Source organism: Pelodiscus sinensis, chromosome 2, assembly GCF_052426305.1.
Source record: "Pelodiscus sinensis isolate ZL-2025 chromosome 2, ASM5242630v1, whole genome shotgun sequence".
NCBI classification, from domain to species: domain Eukaryota; kingdom Metazoa; phylum Chordata; order Testudines; family Trionychidae; genus Pelodiscus; species Pelodiscus sinensis.
Genome location: NC_143053.1, coordinates 31,290,558 through 31,312,488, shown reverse-complemented (window position 1 = coordinate 31,312,488; position 21,931 = coordinate 31,290,558). Strand labels below are relative to the sequence as shown.

At 42.6% G+C, this 21,931-nt stretch overlaps 1 protein-coding gene across 1 annotated transcript in view; it reads right to left on the bottom strand.

Moving 5' to 3' along the window:
• NUDCD1 (NudC domain containing 1) overlaps positions 1–21,931 on the bottom strand; it is a 136,667-nt gene that overhangs the window by 45,973 nt on the left and 68,763 nt on the right. Inside the window, exon 7 of the mRNA XM_075920212.2 lies at positions 8,756–8,900. Within this exon, the coding sequence (XP_075776327.2) occupies positions 8,756–8,900 (145 nt within the window). The remainder of the gene's footprint in view (positions 1–8,755; positions 8,901–21,931) is intronic.

Genomic DNA, 21,931 nt, shown 5'->3' with positions numbered 1-21,931 from the left:
GGGAAAGCAGGTAACCATGCACTTTTTAAAAATCACTTGAATAAGCTAGAGTTCACAAAGTAATAGAATTTCTCTCTTACTTTCTAGCGAGGCAGTTGTAACTTTCTAGCTACAGTTGTAAGTTAAGTACTCAACCTACACTGAAAAGGGATTTATTACTGTTGATAAGCTATAGTATTTTCCATTTCTATTTTCTAGGAATCAAAAGAGTGAGACTTTGGCCAAAGATTTGAAATCATAGTCACAGTACAGACAATTTAAAAAAATATCTGGATGGAGCAAACAGAGTGCAGTGTGACTTTTGGTGGGGGATGTTGTTTGTTACTAGAAAAAGTTTCATCTGAGGGAAGTTGAACTTCTTAGTGGAAAAGGCACTTAATTAAAATTCACTTTCTAAGAAAAGCCTGCACATTTATTAGGTATAAGCATGGGTAAATGTATTTTTTAAAGCTTGATCCGAGAGAATTTGTTTGTACTTTGTATTTATTGCTTTCTTCTTGCACTTTACCTATACATTGGAATTTTTAAATCTCAACAACAGAAAAGCAATTTGTGTTAGAAATCTGTGCTGGGGGGAGGGCAAGGACAGGAAGGCCAATGCGTGACCCAGCTAGGCTGTGAGGAGGTCAGAGGGAAGGACAGGAAGCTTGGCACATGACCCAGCTGGGCTGCCGTGGGAGCCCAGAAGCCTGGTGGGGTGGCAACGCAAGAATTTGGACTAGCAGCAAGGGAGTCACAAATGACCTGCCCTAGTCTGGCAAAATCCCCCATCTGAGATCAGTCAGGTCCTCAGGGTGCCAGACTAGAGAGGTCCAACCTATAGAACTTTCCCATTCAAGTTTTTGGATGATGAATGTTACGTTTTTTGATGCCTCAATTAAAGTTATTGCCTTTTAGGATGAGTTGGGGAAGACTGCAGTGCAAGTAATCAGCACCTTCCTCCCTTTGCTCTTCATAATGGGTATCTACTTTGCTTAGGAGATGGAGCGCTCACAGCCAAGGTGCAGAATTAGAGTAACTGATGTTTTGCTCTGAAAGACAATTACATCTAGTTTTCAACCATCTACTCCAGGACAGTCATTTTTAAGAGTCATACTTTAAATTACTATGCTTGCATATGGATGCTACCAACCATAGAATTGTTCAAACTGAGAGATGAAAGAAAACATTTGCTTAGCCAGGCTATGGATCTATTTCTGTCAAGGTTGTTCTCCATTCTGGCACTTCAAAGTGCAGAATGTGGGGGCTCACAGGGGACCTTAACAGCAACAGCAATGGCTTCTGTTTAAAAACTCCAAAAGGTCACAGGATCTCTGATCTCGGGTGGTACCCTACCGCTATTCAAATACAAAAACCCCTTGAAGCCGGGAAGAAGCACTTGGGAACTTCTCCCTGCGAGGTTCCCCTAAGCTCTTATCCCTCCATTAAAAGGGAGCTTGAAAACAATTGCAATTTCTTAATAGGTGACCTTCAATCTCAAGCACATGCACACCCTCCTGCTTTTTCTTAGGACACAGGAATTAGATCATAGTCTTAAAAAAGGTAATTTTATTAATAAAACAAGGAAAGACATACTTGGTAAAGCATACTTCTTGTTGTTGCTCTGTAGCATCTAGCAACCAACATCAAAAAGAATTAAAGCACAGAGAATTGCTTCCCTGGGATTCAGTTTCAGTGTACAAGGGGATTTAGCACAAAGGAGTTGAAAAGAAAAGAGAAAAGAAAAGAACCTGACTGCATCTAAATAAACATCTCCTGTTCCACTTACATCTGTTGATTCTTTTCTTAGACATGAATACTGTTAGAAAATCTATGCCTTATTACTGCTTAGTCCATTTCGCTCCCAGCTCCTGCTCTGGCTCACACATGCAGGGAAAAATGAAGCAGGCAAAAACTTATTATTTCATTTCAAACTTCTTCTACTCTTTCTTAATTGGCTCTCCTGGCTCCCTGCCAACACTTCCTGAATATCCACTCTTCTGGGTTTAACCCTTTAAAAGCAATTTTTTTACGGAATGCTGGGATGTCTGGAAAAGGGTAGCACTCCTGCCATCCATCAGAATTTCATAGGTGGCTGGGTGAGGTTCTGTGGCCTGCAATGTGCGGGAGATCTGACTGGATGATAATGATGCTCCTTTCTGGCTTTAAAGTCTATAGGCAGTTTAAAGATACCTATTGTAACCAGAGATCTGTTGCTGCTCAAAATCTGAGAGATAAATATCTATTTTTCTTTTATTTCATAGAAAAAATGAAAGATTAAAACTAGAAGTTTAAATGCATCTTGATCCAGCATTTATTTATATGTATGGAATGGATAACTCAGAATTAGAACCAAATGACTGTGCCATAAAATGAAAAAATATTTTACAGGTAATTGACTGAATACTAAAGAGGGTCTCTGTACTGCAATAGCATTGTAAATGTACATTGTTTCAAAGTTCAGAGATAGAATTATGTTCTTCTGAAGAGCATGCTATAAAAGGGGCAATTAATTGTTAATAGATTCCATTATGTCAAGTCTTGTAACTATTATAATTTATATCAATTTTTAATAATTGCTTTCACTGATAAAATAACTTTTAATCCTGTCCTTATGGTAAGAAATATCTGATGTTTTACTGCTGTAGAATTTATGTCTATTAGCTTACTTCCTCTTTATGCAAGTCAAGAACGTATACAAATGTTTCAAGGATATTAACTATTAGAAGTAGAAAAGCCCTATCAAAGTCATCTAGCTAATCCCATGCCAGCAAACCATGGTCCCCTACTTCTTATTTTCCAGTAATCAGCTTATTGTGGTGTTAAAATGAAACAATTTCCACCACTTTTCTTGGGAGGCTTTTTACAGTTTAGTAGACTCCATTGTCAGCAAGCTCTCTTAATATTCAATATAAGCTTTGCATTGCTTTATTTTATTGATTTTGCCTATTACAATCCTCAGCTGCTCCTCCACATCCTATTGTCTATATCCTTCAAATACCTATGGGCAATGGGGAACCATGAACACTGTCTCTGGTCAAGGATGATCAGAGACTGGAGGTAGAAGAACTTTATTCCATCTCTGAACTCAGACTGTGCCAGCTCTAAATTGACATAGCAACACTCCATCTTCACTGCCAATCCACTGTCCAACAAACTAAGTCAGAATGGACTTTCTACTGCCTGCCCTAAAGTAATAGTTTATAGAGCTGGGCAAAATATTCTGGACAAATAAATTATTTCCAAAATTGCCATTTCAGCTCAATCAAAACTTGCAAATTTGACATAAATCTGTCAGTTTTGGACAAATGCAATTTTTAGGGCTAGTTTCAGTTGGGGGCTTATGAACCACACACAAAGCAATTAGAGAAGGAGAAAAGAAATCTTAATTCTGACTACCTACCAACAAAACTAACTAAACTGTAACTGTAACAATGTGAACTAGTAAACGAATAAGGAGAGCAACTGCGGTTCCGACCGACGCTGACGGCGGTAGACAAGGAATGTAAGGGACAGTTGCTGCGCATGCGTGGTAACGGCACCATACATGCTGCTGGCCTCGTCTGCATGGCACACTGGAGCTTCTCATTTCTGAATACCTCTAGTATTAAAAAGATACTCCAGCTTTGCTGGGAGACATGACTGTTTCTAACACCAATGGATTTCAGGGCTAAAGAAGATTTAATGTAGAAGCTTTAGGGCTATCTTATCAGACTCTCCTTAGACTCAGACAGTCAGAAAGTAGACCTGGATGACTGCACTCCAGCTTTCCCCACCTGTTCTGAGTATCTTGTGGTCATTGGGGGACTAGTGGAATGGGGCGGGGAGAAGGGGAAAATCAGGACTGCATTCTATTAATCTTAAAAAAATTCTTTAAAAGACTGGATTAAGATCATGCAAAGTCTACCAAGCACAATATTGCTGTATGTCCTATTTTGAAAATTCATAAAAAACCACAACCCCTCCCCCCCTTTTAAAACCTTTATCAGAAAACTCTCCTGCAACACTTCAAATTTATTCTACCACAACATTTATTCTTTGGCAAACAGAAGCAAATGAGTAATAAGCAGCCTTCATTTCAGGCTGAAGAATTAAAATCAAAGTACTGTAAATATTAGAAAAATATATTTTATTGGATTTTCTAAAATGTTTATCATTTTAAAATATTATCTTAAAAATCTGACAACTGCAGTTGGATTTTTGCTGAATTGTTACTTTGCTGTTAAGCATTATTTGAACACACTAGTTGTAAAATTAAAAAAAATCAGATTATAGTTAAAGCCAGTTTATGCCTTTTTTTCTTAAAATTAACTAGCATTTTATTTATCTCAATGACCAAATCCAATGTTTGTAAATATAAATTTTAACAAGAGGTGTATACTTTAAGATTACTTGCAAACATTCCCAAATATTGAATCATATCACCTCAATCACAGAATTTGACTTTGCAAAATTAAATAATTATTTTAATAAAATATCCTCTGGTCACTTTACACTACCTACTAGGTGGTCAGCACAGACATGAACAAAAATTGAGAACACAGAGCAGGATCAAGTCTTATATAATGCATTTATCACTATAAAACTTCAAACTCAAAAAATATTTTATCTTGTGTTAAAGAGATTTGTAAAGATGGATTACTTAGCAAATATAAGCTACAGATTAAACACCCCCTCCCAAACCATCACAAAGACTTAAAAAAACAAACAAACATAAAAATAACATCACAAGATGCCAATTATGACCCTAATGACAAAAAGACCTATGATTTTCTCTTTAAACCTTTCTGGAGGGGGGGGGGGGGAACCCCCCAAACTTGAGCATAATAATGTCAGCACATTTTGAACACTCTGAACACCAAAAAAGGTATATTAGCATTGGAAGAGGTTCAAGAAAGGGCAACAAAATTGATTAGGGGTTTGGAACAGATTCCATATGAAGAGAGATTAAAAAGACTAGGACTTTTCAGCTTAGAAAAGAGGAGACTAAGGGGGGATATGACAGAGGTCTATAAAATCATGACTGGTCTGGAAAAAGTGAATAAGGAAGAGTTATTTACTTATTCCCACAATATAAGAACTAGGGGTCACCAAATGAATTAATAGGCAGTAGGTTTAAAACAAACAAAAGGAGGTTTTTCTTCACTCAGTGCATATTCAACTTGTAGAACTCCTTGCCAGATGATGTGGTGAAGACTATGACTTCAACAGGATTCAAAAAAAGAGCTAGATAGATTCATGAACGTTAGATCCATCAATAGCTATTAGCCAGGATGGGTAGAAAGATGTCTCTAGTCTCGGGTTTTTTTCTGGAAATGGGTGACAGGAGAGGGATCACATGAGGATTACCTGTTGTGTTCCCTCCTTCTGGGGTATCTGGTATTGGCCACTGTCAGCAGACAGGATACTGGGCTAGATGGACCTTTGGTGTAATCTAGTATAGCCATTCTTATGTTCTTAATATTTGAATTGTTCCAAATTTTCAACTGTGCAGTGAATTGCCTCTTAGTTAGTCTGGCCACCTCAATTGTGAGGTACATCCCACCTACTTCGAAAATGTGAGTTTCTCTTGGAGTCTGAAATAAGAGTACAACAAAAACCCTGAACACTACCTACCACATCAAAATGGACTCCACTCCCTGAAGATGGGATTATTAAAAGGCACCCAAAAGTCTGTGCCTTTAGTTGAGATCCGCATAAAAATGTCTTTTACAATAAGCAGCTCACATTTCAAATCTGGATACTCATGGCATCCAATTTATAAAAGGTGACTTCACAAAACGGCATTTTGTCTCTATCAGTGGTGGACAACCTGCCACCCAAGGGTTGCATGTAGACCAGAGTTATATGGCTGCTCATGAGATTTTTGGTTTACAGTTCCCCATGATTCTGCTGGTTTCCAGGTGCATAGTTTTTTTCCTATTAGTATTATTATAGTGACATGCACTTAAAGCAAGGGCACATGAAGTGAGGTGCATGCTGACTTCACACAAAACCCTGACTGACAGCCGTACATTCCCTCTGCATTCAAAGTACTGCTATGGTTCTGTCAGCACATGCTGCAAATTTTAGATACACAAGTCATCATCATCATCGCCTTTCATGCCCACTGGCATATAGGGCAGCAACAAAGGTCCTCCACTTCTGTCTGTCTCTGGCCAGTCTCTCAATAGTGCCCCAAATGTCATTCATGCTCTTCATTTCTATTTCAACTGTCCGAGGCCATGTTATCTGGGGTCGTCCTCATTTGCACTTCCCTTCAGGGGTCCAGTGCACAGCAATCTTTGTGATGGAGCTTCCATCTTTCCTGAGCACATGCCCAATCCTTCTCCAGCATCTTTCATAACGATGGTAGCCATGTTATCTTGTTCACACCGCGCAAGCAGGTCCAGATTTGAAATTATTCTTGGCCAAAAAATATGGAGGATCCTCCAAAGACTTCTGGTGTGAAAAGTCGACAAGAACTCAAGTGCAGTTAGCAAAACTACCCTATCCCCGGAGACCATCTTGGTTACACAAATCTTACAGCATACTGAGAGGAAGGAGGGCAACTCACATGGAACAATTGCTAGCCTAGGTTGCCCATCTCTACTGTATAAGCTTCTTTTTGTGCTCATATGAGGAAATGAATACCCTTGCTTACCAAACCTCCTCCAAAAGTTACTTTAAATCAGTACAGCCTGGAACAGACATTTCACAAGCAGTAGGTGTAGAAGAAAGGGAGCCTGAAACATCAGGCCTGGTATAAGTGGCCTGGACTCAAAATAAAGTAGTGTTCAAGCCTTGGTGATATAAAGCAAAATTAGCAAAAATCCAGTTGAGAGCAGAAGTCACAAAATATACCGGTTTTCAAGTTCACAAAACCTGGTAAGAACATGGTTAGCACTACACACTTCTACACAGTAGTAGGAACAGGACACTCACACAAACACATTCCAGAAAGATGGTACAGTAGACTTCCAATAATCCGGCACCTTTGGGACCTAGGTAGTGCTGGATTATTGGATATGCCAGAGTGTCAGGAGGTACTCCGGCGGGGGGCTGTGATGGGTCTGCCGGGACCTGCACTGCGTCCGGGGAGTGGGAGGGGAACAGCACAGCGAGGGGCGAACCCTCCGCCGTTTTGCAGGAAGGCAGGGGAAATCCCGCTCCTGCCAGCCGGACAATTGGAGCTGCTGTGAGCCCCATGGGCACTCGCAGCTGGGAAAGGAAAGGGGAGAAGAGGGCAAGAGGATTATAGCCCTGTGACGGGTCTGCCGGGACCCGCACTGCAACCGGTTGGGGGTGGGCGGGGAACAGCGCGGAAAGGGGTGAACCCTCCGCCATTTTGCAGGAAGGCGGGGGAAGCCCCGCGCCGCCGCTGAGAGTTTCCGGGAGGGGAGCGGGCTTTCCACCCCCTAGACTGCAGTAGTTATCGCCGAGCAGGGGGGTTAGGGGTGGCGCTGCGGGACCAACCCGGCAACACCCTAGCTGCTATGCTCCGCGCTGCATCCCCAAATCCGCCGCTGCTGAAACTGATGAACAGCGGACTTGGGGAAGCTGCAGAGCAGAGCAGCTGGGGTGCTGCCAGGTTGGTCACGCAGCATCGCCCCTCACACCGCCCTGCTCGGCGATAACTACTGCAGTCTGGGGGGTGGAAAGCCCGCTCCCCTCCCGGAAACTCTCGGCAGCGGCGCGGGGCTTCCCCCGCCTTCCTGCAAAATGGCGGAGGGTTCACCCCTTTCCGCGCCGTTCCCCGCCCACCCCCAACCGGTTGCAGTGCGGGTCCCGGCAGACCCGTCATAGGGGTATAATCCTCTTGCCCTCTTCTCCCCTTTCCTTTCCCAGCTGCGAGTGCCCATGCGGCTCACAGCAGCTCCAATTGTCCGGCTGGCAGGAGCACTTCCGGGTTCCAGTTGGTGCTGGACTATCAGGAGTGCCGGACCACTGGATGCTGGACAATTGGAGTTTTACTGTATTAGAATACCTCAAAACAGCGTTATGGTGTAAACAAACTCCCTGAAGATGCTATGACAATACAATGATCCTCTCAAAGATAGGAATAGGATGATAAGGCAATGAATATAGATGTTTTGATGGAACTAACATGTGCAAAGTAAATAATAGTAAAAACCATGTCAGAAGGACAAAGTATAACTTGTTTGTATCAGTATATAAAAGAAAGGTCATACATAAATGGTATATCTTTGTGCAGTGAGTGGGGGAAGGGTGGAAAGTGCCATCATTCACTGAGTGGGTCCACAAGGCGTATACGTGTTAATGGTCCTGTAAATTGTATGAGGTGCTAGGACTGTGTTTTATCAGCAATAATCCTGGCCAGATGCCTTGGCTAGTAAAATAGGTTTGTAGTTTTATTGGGAAGTTTGATTGAGATATACAGTGTCTGCTATCAGAACAGAGCTGGGACAGTATTGAAAGAACTCATCTAGCAAACGACTAACTACAGCAGGAAAACAAATACACAACACACCATACTCAGTCATTCTTTTAGTGTTTGCTCAACAAAACATATGCCAACTGAATTCAGTATGTGTGGATTATGTTACCATTTAAATTTTGTACTCTATATATAGATTATGAAAAATGATAAAAACTACTTAGTGTCATTATAGTTTAATAACTGTAACTGAACAAAAAAGAATGTTAATAGTTAGATTCCTAAATGACCTGACTGATTACATAATGTCAAAAAAGGGAGAGCCTGGTTCTCAAGACTATAAACCTTGAGCACATCTATAAGGATTTTCTAATGTTATTTTTCATTTTAATTTCTTACCATTTCTTCAGAGGTAAGATGCATCAGGCGTTCAGCTACTGCAGAACACTGGGAAGAGCCCATGATGAATTCTCCTCGTGAATCATCCACTATCAGCTCTGGCCACATGGGTCCTTCATCTTTCTTAATTATAGAAATCTCCAAACTAAAGGACAAATATGGGGTTGGAAGGTAAGAAGATATATGTAACATTAAAAATAGCATCACTATATTTGCAAACTGACAATTTACTACTTCTAAACATAGATTTTAAGGGAAGTTTAGGATTAATAATCCAAAAATTTTATCCTAATTCCTGCCATTCACAGAATTTGCAATAAAAAGTCTCCTTTTCTAGTTACACCAAAGTAAGAATATCCATCAGAAAATTAAAACAAAAACAGATGCAGGCAATATCAAATTCCTAGACCAGAAAGAACCATTTTAGTCTGATCTCCTGAATAACTTCTCCAAAATAATTCCTAGAACATATTTATTTATTTAAAAATTGTAAATGAAGGAGAATAGGCAAAGACTCTTGGTAAGTTATTCTAATAATTAATTACTCTTAGTGTTAAGAATTTACAACTTTTTTCCAGTGAGAATTTGTCTAGGCGAAAATTGTTATATAGACATTCAAGCTTCAGGTTGGAGCCTGGGATCTGAGACCCTTTGTGGTGGGAGTGTCTAACAATCTGGGATCCAGCACAAAGTGAACATCTACACAGCAATTCTAGTGCTCCACAACCTGAGCCCGCAGTCAGCTGTGGGTGTTTAGTTACTGTGTAGAAATACCATTTCTGTCTACAAACAAATCACACTAACCACCCAGGCTCTCCAGACCTTGTGGGGGTGGCTGGGCCAAACCCTGAGTCAAGCTGGGACCCACGGTTCAAGCTCTATTACTTTGCAGCCCTACTGAACTTGTGCTCTAGGAGTCTGCCAACAATATCCCACAATCTCACTTTCATCTTTATGTCTTCAGTCCTGCAATCACTGACATGCAAGTTTAACAGTAAGCATGAATATTCCTTTTGACATCAGTGAAACAATATGTGCTTATGTACGTTGGCCAAATTGGAAACAGGTTTGGGCTTGAAATACTTATATGAGTTGGTATATTTCCTAAAATCTACAGAGATGTTTTTGAGTTGGAAAAATGCCTGTTCAACACTCTTTAGTGAATTAATGGAAGATAAAAAGCAAAGCATCTACTGGCTGACTGCATCATTGCTATTATATATTATATATATCACTGACATTTAAAAAAAGAAAAAGGAAAAAAACAGTAATCAAGCAATAGTAAAGACAAAATAAAATGTGAGTATTCCCAATGAAACAAAGGGTACTAATTCTATAATGAAAGTTAAGAAGATAGCTCAAAAGTGGTTTTGCAAAATTCACTCTTATCAAACACAAAACTATTAGATATAATACAGTAATCACAAGCAAAGTGTCCTGGAAATAGACCCTTTCAAGAAGATATGGTTAATAAAAAGCTCTGTTAACAGAAGATGGTCAACTGCTTACAAGTGAATTAGACTAACAACACACAAAGTATCATTAAAAGAATAACTAAATGCTCTATGGAGGCCGGCGTTCTTGGAAACTACATTCCTGGGAGGCGGGGGGGGGGAGGGGGGAGGAAGGGGAGTAGTACCTGACAGATTTTAAATTTTGTAAGTACATTTCTATTAACATTTAATAGTGATTTTTACTTCTATGTACTTTATGTGTTTTACAACTAATAATAGGTTTTTGCATTAATCTTGGGAGAGCGAGTGCGGTGGCTTTAAGCAATTTTCACGGACAAATTTGTTTAGCAAAGAGCAAAGGGATTATATCTATGGAACAAAAAAAGGGATTCATGTCTACTGTTCAGTTATTTCTCATTTATTAATATGTGCTTCACAACCTTCTCTGCTGCAGAAGTCAAGTCATCTTAATAGGCTGTACGTTTAAAACAAACACAAGGAAGTATTTTTAGACACAATGCTCAGTCAACCTGTGGAACTCCTTTCCAGAACATGTTGTGAAAGCCAAGGCTAACAGGGTTCATAAAAGAACTAGAAAAATTCATGGAGGATTGGTCCATCACAGGCAATTAGCCAAGATGGGCAGGAATGTGTACTTAGACTCTGACTGCCACATGCTAGGAATGGGTGACAAGATGGATCACTTGATCATTACCTTTGCTGTTCATCCTCTCCTGGGCACCTGGCATTGGCCACTGTCAGAAGATAGTTGAGAACAGGTATGCTTATACAGGCAGTCCCCGGGTTACGTACAAGATAGGGACTGTAGGTTTGTTCTTAAGTTGAATCTGTATGTAAGTCGGAACTGGCGTCCAGATTCAGCTGCTGCTGAAACTGACCGCCAGTTCTGACTTACATACAGAATCAACTTAAGAACCCCAGGCATCCCCAAGTCAGCTGCTGCTGAAACTGATCAGCAGCTGATTCCAGGAAGCCTGGGGCAAAGCAACTCTGCCTCGGGCTTCCTGTAGTCAGCGCTGGTCAGTTTCAGCAGAAGCTGACTTGGGGACGCCTGGGGCAGAGCAGCTGGGGTGCTGCTGAAACTGACCAGCAGCGGCTGAATCAAGACCTGGGGCAGAGCAGCTGGGGTGCTGCCGGGTTGGTCCAGTAGTGCCCAGGCGGCGCTGCAGGACCAATCGGCAGTGCCCCAGCTTCTCTGCCCCAGGGTCCAAAACAAAAGCCTGGTCTGCTGGGGGGGGGGGGGCACACTAGCTGCACCCCCCCCCCAGCAGACCAGGGACACGGGGAGCAGGGCCGCAGCGGCAGCCGCGCCTCTGAGGCTTTGCTCTGGCAAAGTCTCAGAGGCGCGGGACTCCACCGCGGCTGCGGCTTCAGTCCCGGTGCCTGTGGTCTGCTGGGGACGGTCCCCAGCAGACCACAGGCACCGGGACTGAAGCCGCAGCCGTGGCGGGTTCCCGCGCTTGTGAGGCTTTGCTCTGGCAAAGCCTCAGAAGCGCGGGAACCCGCCCGGTGCCCCTGGTCTGCTGGAGACGGTCTCCAGCAGACCAGAGGCACCGGAGCAGCTTACGAACAGGGCTTTCTCGCCCCGGAGCTCGCAGGTAGCAATCCGCCACCTCGACCTCCGGGGCGAGAAAGCCCCGTTCGCAAGTGCGGATCCGACATAAGTCGGATCCGCGTAAGTCGGGGACTGCCTGTATAGCATATCAAAGACAACATACAAGATTAATTCCATTGTGAACCACATCTGAACAACAAGACTTGTAGCACAAATATATAAACTTATTCTAGGTACAGCCTCCCCAAACTGGTCTTGCAGCTAAAAAGCATGATTAAAATCTGGATAAGGACATCTGGATTTTATTCATATATTCATAGCTGTCACAGTCTTGATACCTGGCAAATTGCTCAGTGTTTGTATTCCCACCTTTCCCTATTTGCACAATGGGAACAATTATACATACTTGTCTCTCAGGAATATTTGGCATCTGACGAAGTGCTATGGAAGTGTAACATACCAAATCCCTCATACTGTGAGGGCATGGGACTGGACTCAATGACCTCTCAAGGTCCCTTCTAGTTCTAGTGTTCCATGATTCTATGAAATATTACGGGCAATTTTGCTAATGCTTATTTAAGAGAGATTCTCCTTCTTAAAACCCTGTAGTTTAGTACAATGTCTTTGTCCTTTTGTGGTCTTCCTCCTACCTTTAGTCTCTTATTGGATATCATTCTCTTATATTATCCATTTTACAATGAAATAGTGGTGAATGCAGTTCCTTGTACCAGTTAAGTTTCACTCTTCTCCCATACAAGGCAGAGAATTAGCACAATTCACATGGGTAAATGGAGATAGCCCATCTCCTAGAACTGGAAGGGACCTTGAAGGTCATGTAATCCAGTCCCCTGCCTTCACAGTAGGACCAAGTACCATCTCTGACAAATTTTTGCCCCAAATCCCTAAATGGCCTCCTCAAGGATTGAACTCACAACCCTGGGTTTAGCAAGCCAATGCTCAAACCACTGAGCTATCCCTCTCTCCAAGTACTTTGCTTAACTGGGGGAACCTAACTGTACTATGTCCCACTCCTTCCAGTCATAAAACAAGCTCAAGGCTACATCTTTGATATATATGACGGTAATCTTAAAGTGCACTAAACTGGATTCAAATATCTCAAGAAATTATACTTTAATTTAGATTTTACAATTTTTAACAAGTGGGAAGAGGAAAAAGGAGAGAAATCTATATCAATTGAAAATAAATATTACAATCCTGCACTGTATTTGTCTGATGTACATAATGATAAACATTCATTTAAAAGTGTAAAGGTAGAAGATAATTTTCAAAACTTAAGACAAATACTTCTTTTCCATTAAATCATGATTTTTAATATGGATTTTGGACTAACTTGTTTGGCTGAACAAAAAGTAAGACTCGGTGGACCTGTAGGTTCCAAAGTTGTACATTGTTTTGTTTTTCAGTGCAGTTATGTAAAAAAATCCTCTGCACTTGTAACTTGCACTTTCAGAATACAAAACTTGCATTACAATGTATAAAGTAAATTGAAAAATACTCTTATCTTGTATAGTGTAAATATGTATAATACAAATAATATAAAGTGAGAAATGTATATTTAGTATACTGTGTTTTAACTGAAATCAATGTATTTGGAATTTTGTAAAAAGTTGAAATTATGTAAATAAACGTTATCCTATTATTGTTCAATGATGTGATTAAAACTGTGATTGATTGCAATTTTTTAATGGATTGACAGGCCTACATCTATTATATATCACCAACTAGCAGATGGATCTGGCTTTGCTCACATCTTTAAATGAAGTAATAGGTTTTTGGGTTTGTGTGGAAAATAAAATATACATGTTTTAATTAAATGATTTTTCAAAATTGAAGGAAAAAGAAGTTTGCATTAATAAAAGGAAAGTGATTCAAACAATAGATAGGCTTGTTGGTAGACAGTATTTGCAGTTTAGTTTTTTGCTAGAGTAAAAAGAGTGGGGGTGCAGGAGTGAGGGAGGGAGTGGAGGATTGTGGGTGCAGGGTTTGTGAAGGGGGCTCAGGGCAGGGAGTGGGGGGGTTGGAGTTAGGGAAGGGGTGGGGGCTCAGGGTAGGGGATGGAGGTGCAAGAATGAAGGCAGGGGGATGGAAGAGTAAAGAGCAGGGGCAGGGAAGTGGGGTGGCTCAGGTCAAGAGGTGGGGATGCAAAACTCAGGGCAGGCACGGGGGGTGCAGGGCTCAGGACAGAGGACTGAGAGGCAGGGGGAAGGCTTACTGGAGATGGCGCTGCTTTGGTGGTGACTCCTTCAGTGGCACCAGGGTTGCAGGCAACAGTCCCAGACTGTGTGGGTGAGGAGCCTCCAGGGGTCCTGGCCTGCAGCAGCACCATCACCCCATGATATGCAGGCTGTCTATAGGGAAGGAGCAGGGCTACCGGGGCTGCCTGAGGCCTGCAGGCTGTCAAGGGGAGTGGTCAAGGCTCCAGACTGGCCCCTCCGTGGCCAAAACATTGTCCAAGGAGAGACAGACTTTGGGGGACTGCCCCCAGAAGCCACCCTATGGCCAGCAAGCTCTACACATAGGGGAGGGGCAGAGCTCTCGGGGCTGGCCCTTTCCCCCCAGCCTGCAGTGCTCCCTCCCACTCTCTGCAGTCTTTTCAGAAGTGGGCAAAGCTCCAGGGGCCAGTCCTGACTTCCATTGCTGCACCCCACTCTCACCCCGGCAACCTGAATGTTGCCTGGGTGGCGACCACAGGTTCCAAGGACAGCTCCTGGCCTCCAGAGGAACCCCCCCTCTATGGCCTGCAAGTTCTTCACAGAGGTATGGGGGAAGGAGATAGGTTCTGGGGGGCTTCCCCCAGCCTTCAGCATCCTCCTACATAGCCTGCAAGCTGTGCAGGGAGGAGGGTGTAGGCTCTGGGATCGGCCCTGGTCTCCAACAGCCCCCCACAGTCCACAGGCTCTCTGGGGGGAGGCAGAGGTCTGGGGACTGTTCTCAGCTTGCAGAACCTCCCCTCCCCCCATGGCCTGTGGGTTCTATGCAGGGGTTGGGGCAGCCACCAGCACCCTCCCATATGGCCTGCAGGCTGTGGCAGGAGTGAGGTTCAGTCTGGTGGGGGGAAGGGAGAGAGGAGGGCAGGCTCCAAGGGCTGTCTCTGGCCTGAGCACCACCCCCTGCAGTCTACAGACCTGCAGTCTGTCCTGGTACCAGGATATGGTACCCAACCCCAGCCTCACTTGGAGGGGGCAGTTCTTCTTGCTGGGGATGGAGGGTCCTGGATAAGGATGTTAAGTAGTGAGTAAATGACTAATCATGTACTTAATACAATTTTTACTGAGTACATGATTAGTCAATAAGTGGCCACTACAACTCTGCAGTAGAAATATAGCGGGAACTGGGTACGCAAGCAGCCTGGCTCCTACTACATTTAAATTTCAGATTCACAGTGAGGGTAGGTCCAGCAACCAGAGTGAACCAGGACTTCTTCAGTCACAGCTTGTGCCGGGTCCAGACCGCTGGAGCTCTACTACATTCCAATGGCAGACCTGCAGCACTGTTGCCCCTTTGTCCCACCTGCCCTTCCCCACAGAGAGATACAAAGGCAGCAAGGGGGGGGAGAGAGAGATGCAAGTAGTTGACTCAACTATCCTATAAGCCTAGGCTTATCAGATAGTCGACTAATCAACTACTCTTTTACATCCCTAGTCCTGGGCGTGGGGTGTTGCAGATAGGGAGGCTACTTACCTGGTGTGCTGCTGGCCACTCCCTTAGTGGTATAGCTGCCCCCAGCGTTCTCTTTGCATACAGTTCTCCCCTGCAAGCTTGCTTCCCACAATGGGCACAGCCAACAGCCCATCCCACCCCTTTCCATGTTATGGAAAACAGTCCCTTTCCCAGAATTTCCTATTTGTCTGGCACTACCATAGCTTGACCTTGTTTTAATTTAGGGTAAGAGGAAGCTGCATACCAAATTATGTGGTCCCAGCTCTTACATTTAGGAGATGTTCTTGAACAAAATGGATTCACAGACGCACAAAATCTCTAATATATCTATAGGGAGAGAGATTGTTTTAACTTCTCTGTCTGATTTTGGAAGCCTAGAATAATCCTTGAAACAATTTCTGGATGTTAGGAAATGAGTATGTAGGAAAAGGTGCCTTGTTTTGTTTTTCTGAATAGGCAATTTCTCAAGATTTACACTTCACAATGGAAGTGCAAACCAGTAATCCATACATTATTTATCTGAAAGCGGGATGCTGTTGATACTTAATTGTTTATTTTTCACTCTGTAATTACTATTCTAACTCTGCCTCTGTATGAAAATAGAAATTTAATACTATGACAAGCATAATTAAAAACATTGGTCTATGCTCATTCCTATTAAACTCCTATGCAATTAGCATAAGGTCCAGCTGCCACCCTGTACATGTAACCACAAGTCACACAGTGGAGGAGGCTATAAATGCTATTATTTTATGAGGCTAACTTGAGTTAAGATATCGTATAAACTACGAGTGGCTCATAAAAAATATCGGCAATTGTTAGAAGTCACAGATATTCTGAGAAAAATACCAGTTTCTAAAAAGTTTTTCAGGGAGTTAAACTGGATGATTCCAGTTCACAGTAAGAGTGTTTTACAATACCTGTTTCGTTAATAACATTTTGAATCCTAATATGACAAAAAACCTCCTAAAATATTCAAATGAAGTTATACATTTGGCCTAAAAGTCAAAGTTCAAATATATATCTTAACTTTCCCAAAAGTTCTGGAAGTGTGAGGTGGTTTTAGATGCTGGGCTTGGGTTTTGACAAAATAGAAAGAAAAAAGACAGACTATGCACTAGTAAGCCTCTATTGTTTTGGTTCCCAAGGAGAATCAAATACTAATTTAAATACCAAACAAATTCTAAAATATGCTTATATAACACTGACATCCTTGGATAAAAGATGCAACAGAAGATTGATTAACATGGAATAATTTACTATATTGTATTTTCTATATGATTATTTATATAGATGTTTTAGCTCCCTTATAACCATGATAATCATATTGTGAAAGATCAATATTGTTCTTCACGGCTAAACTCTAAGGCTATGTTTACATTGCAGGCTTTTTGCGCAACAACAGCTGTTCTTGCGCAAAAACTTGCAGCGTGTCTACACTGCACGTGCGTTATTGTGCAAATAAGTTTACAGTAAAGTGTCAGAACAGAAGGCCTCTTGCACAAGAGTTATTCCTCTCCCCACGAGGAATAAGCCCACTTGCACAAGAGCTCTTGCGCAAGGAGGATGTGTGGACAGGTAACAGGGATGTCTTGCTCAAGAAACCCCTATGGCTAAAATGGCCATCAGAGCTTTTGTGCACAAGAGCGCGTCCACAATACCAAGGACTCTCTTACATAAAAGCACATGGCAGTGTGAACGCACTGTTACGCAAGATCTTTTGCACAAAACAGTTCTTGCACAAGAAGCTTGCAGAGTAGACGTAGCCTAATAGTTCTTAGCCAAGAATGATGCAGTGAGAAAAATCACTGTAGCAGCTCAGCAGAAATTTCCCCAAAGCCATCTTGCCTGTGGAGAGGTTGTGGGCAGTACATTCAGCAGTAATACTTACAAATGTTAAAAAAAAACCTGACTTGCACTATTGTCCTGTGCCTGCTTCTGGGTACCTGACAACATGTATGAAAGTAGATGTCTGACACACCCTAAGCCATTTGGCCATGCTTCTTCAGGGAGGCAGAGTACAGTTGGATGCATGAACGAAGCCAACTCCTTTCCTCCTTCCCTCCCCCCCGCTTTAAAAAGAGTTCTACATAGCCATTCAGTATGATTCCTGGATATATAACCTGATGGCTGAGGAAGGAAAGACTCCCAGTGCACTCTTCCTTCACAGTGCTTCTGTATAAGACATTAACTCAAATATTAAAGCAACCTGCATATTTCCTACATAAAAACTTTACATGTAATAAACCATTCAAAAAGGTGAGAAAAATGCAACCCAAAAATCAATTTAGGAGGAAATACAATTTACAGCTATGCAACAAAGGAACATTTGCAAGTCTTTATATTGAGTTTTCAATCAGTAGGTAAGAACACTAGGAAAGAATGCTTGAATTAGTACTACTACGGTCTGCAATCATTTTTTGCATAAAGCAATCATCATAGATTCAAGGCCAGAAGGGTCCACTAGATCTAGTCTGATCTGTTATGTTACAGGCCATCACCACCACTCCACTAATCCTAACAAATTAAATTAAAAGTATTACAGCTCTTAGGAGTTACACTACTATGTGCCACAAGCAGAGAATAGGAGGAATAAAAGTGCACCAATGATTGAGATTTCTGTTATGACAGGGAACTGAGAGATATACTTTGATAATCATAACAAGTTACCCAAAGGAAGGCACAAAATCCTCAGCATCACTGCTAAACTGACCTGGAGAAAAACTCCTTTTTGACCCTATGCATAAGGGGTGGGCTATAACATAGCAGCAGTTCACCAGGATTAGCCACAGGCAGGCTGCTGCCACTATATTTACCAGCACAGCTGCAGGTACTGGCGATTGCAGCTCCCTCTGGCTGAGTATCACTGTTCTCAGGCAATGAGAGCAGCACAGATGGGAATTTCCCTCAGATCCCATTGGGTGGGAACAGTGATCCATGGCCAAAGGGAACTGCGATCACCCATACCTGTGGCTGTGCAGGTAATTATAGAGGTGGGGACATGCCAGGAGCTAACCAACCCATGGGCCAGACTATTTGCCCACTCCTGCTATTTATGGTGATTAGTTATAGCCTGAGAACAAGAACAAGAAAGTGAGATAGAATGCCAAAGCCATCTCAGAACCCTGGCCCTCATCGTCTTATGTCCCATTTTCAACTGTGTTCATAGAATTCTAGAACTGGAAGGGAACTCGAGAGATCTTCAAGTCCAGTCCCCTGCCCTCATGGCAGGACCAACTACTGTCTAGATCATCCCTGATAGATGTCTATCTAACCTGTTCTTAAATCTCTCTAATGACGGAGATTCCACAACTTCCCAGGTAATTTATTCCAGGGTTTAACCACCCTGACAGGAAGTTTTTACTAATGTCCAACCTAAACCTCTCTTGTTGCAATTTAAGCCCATTGCTTATTGTCCTATCATCAAAGGCCAAGGAGAACAGTTTTTCTCCCTCCTCCTCATAACACCATTTTAGATCCTTGAAAACCGCTATCATGTCCCCTCTCAATCTTCTCTGTTCTAAACTAAACAAGCCCATTCTTTCAGTCTTCCCTCATAAGTCATGTTTTCTAGACCTTTAATCATTTTTGTTGCTCTTCTCTGGACCTCCTCCAATTTTTCCACATCTTCTTGAAATGTGGTGCCCAGAACTGGACACAATATTCCAACTGAGGCCTAATCAGTGCAGAGTAGAGTGGAAGAATGACTTCTCGTGTCTTGCTCTCAACAATCCAGTTCATGCACCCCAGAATCAAGTTTGCTTCTTTGCAACAGTGCCATACTATTGACACATGTTTAGCTTGTGGTCCACTATGACCCTTAGATCCCTTTCTGCAGTTCTCCTTCCTAGATAGTCACTTCCCATTCTGTATATGTGAAACTGATTGTTCCTTCCTAAGCATTCTGTAAACTGCGATACCCACACGAGGAAGTGAGGAGACAGATTGACAGAGCCAGACGTGTACCCAGAAGCCTCCTGCTACGGGACAAGCCCAAGAAAGAAACCAACAGAACACCACTGGCCATCACCTATAGTCCCCAGCTAAAACCTCTCCAACGCATCATTAGTGATCTTCAGCCCATCCTGGACAATGATCCCTCGCTCTCACAGGCCTTGGGAGGTAGGCCGGTCCTTGCCCACAGACAACCCGCCAACCTGAAGCATATTCTCACCAGCAACTACACACCGCACCATAATAACTCGAACTCAGGAACCAATCCTTGCAACAAACCTCGGTGCCAACTCTGCCCACATATATACACCAGCAACACCATCACAGGACCTAACCAGATCAGCCATACTGTCACTGGTACATTCTCCTGCACATCCACCAACGTAATATATGCCATCATGTGCCAACAATGCCCCACTGCTATATACATCGGCCAAACAGGACAGTCCCTACGTAAAAGAATCAATGGACACAAATCTGATATTAGGAATGGCAACATACAAAAACCTGTAGGGGAACACTTCAATCTTCCTGGACACACAATTGCAGATCTAAAAGTAGCCATCCTGCAGCAAAAAAACTTCAGGACCAGACTTCAAAGAGAAACTGCTGAGCTACAGTTCATCTTTAAGTTTGACACAATCAACTCTGGATTAAACAAAGACTGTGAATGGCTTGCTAACTACAAAAGCAGCTTCTATTCTCTTGGAATTCACACCTCCAGATCAGCTGCTAGAAGTGGGCCTCATCCTCCTTGATTGGATCCACCTGGTCATCTCCAGCCTGATCCTGGCCTGCATATTTATTCCTGCCTCTGGAAATTTCCACTACATGCATCTGACGAAGTGGGTCTTTGCCCACGAAAGCTTATGCTCCTACACTTCAGTTAGTCTATAAGGTGCCACAGGACTCCTCGTCGCCCTTCCTAAGTGGAGCACTTTGCATTTGTCCTTATTAAGCTTCATCCTATTTACCTCAGACCATTTCTCCAGTTTGTCCAGATCATTTTGAATTTTGACCCTATCCACCAAAACAGTTGCAATCCCTCCTAGCTTAGTATCTTCTGAAAACTTAATAAGCATGCTCTCTATGCCAATATCTAAATTGCTGATAAAGATATTTAACAGAACTGTTCCCAAAACAGACCCCTGTGGAACCCTGCTTGTTATGCCTTTTCAGTATCCCAGGTGCTTCAGAGGAAAGTTAACCTCCTTTCTCCTCCTCTCCCCTCAGACTACACGGGGCTGACATCTACAGGTGCCCAGCTGAAACCCTGAAAAATGAGCTTTCAGGAATATAAGACAAACACGAACCCCAGGGCTACTAAGCCCGCCCTCTACCATGCACATCATACAACTGCATTCATACATTTCTCCAGCTTGCTCTTTCCTTCTTTATATAGAGATTTACAGAGGGGCAACTCCATTTTTATTAGTCAAAATTAGTTTTTGAAGTACAGTTTGAAATACAAGAAATGGTTACTTACTATAATCTTTGAGACATGATAGAGGTATATGTGTACCAGTGCTCCCTAAAAGCTGTGCACTTGTGCAGCCACTCAGGAGAGATTCAAATGCTGATTAGAAGAATGACCACAGCTAGGTATTTTGTTTTGACTGGTGGTGTATATTTGCACATGCCTCGGTACATATAAACAAATTTATTCCGCAAATGGATGAAAAAATCCCTACACGGATGGAAAAGATTACAGGGAACATTGATGGGCACCCAGCACACTGGAACCAAGGAATTTTGCTCCAATGGTACTCACAGAGTGGCAGCACTCTCTTTCTCTTTCTCTCTCTCTCTGTGGCCATAGTACCTGTCTTGGCTACCTGAGGTGGCACCACCCTGACTCCTCTCATTCCTTCACAATGAATGCCCAGAGACTAGACTCAGATGCAGAGAAGATGGACATAGGGTTGTGGAATACATTTCTGCATTACATCTCGAAGAATCAGTGTTACAGTAAGTAACACTTTAGTCTTCAAGCAGATGCAGCCATGTATTCCACTCAGGTGACTCGTAAGCAAAACCTGCCCCTGGAAGCCAGGCTGAGTCTACTTACACAAGGAGGGAGAGACTGCCCTACTAAAACTTGCATCTTCCCCAGAAAATGCAATAATGACATAACGGCGCAGATTTAGAAATGTATGTATGGACAACTGCACAACTGCCATGCAAATGCCTAATTCTGAGATGTCACTGAAAAACACTACTGATATTGCTATCATTCTATAGAATGAGCTCACACCTAACGATGAGGCAAAGCCACGACTATTTAATATGCCATCTTGACACAATGTTATCCATTAGAGATTCTGTGAAGACAGCACTTGCCCCTTCATACAATCTGTACATGACACAAACAGGAAAGGTGAAGCACAGAACAATTGAGTCTTATACAAAGAAAAGGCTTAGTATTACCTGACATCTAATTTATAGCGACATTGCTCCTCTAGAAATGTATACTTTCCTAGGCTGCATTCAAGTAAATATATTCTATGGTTC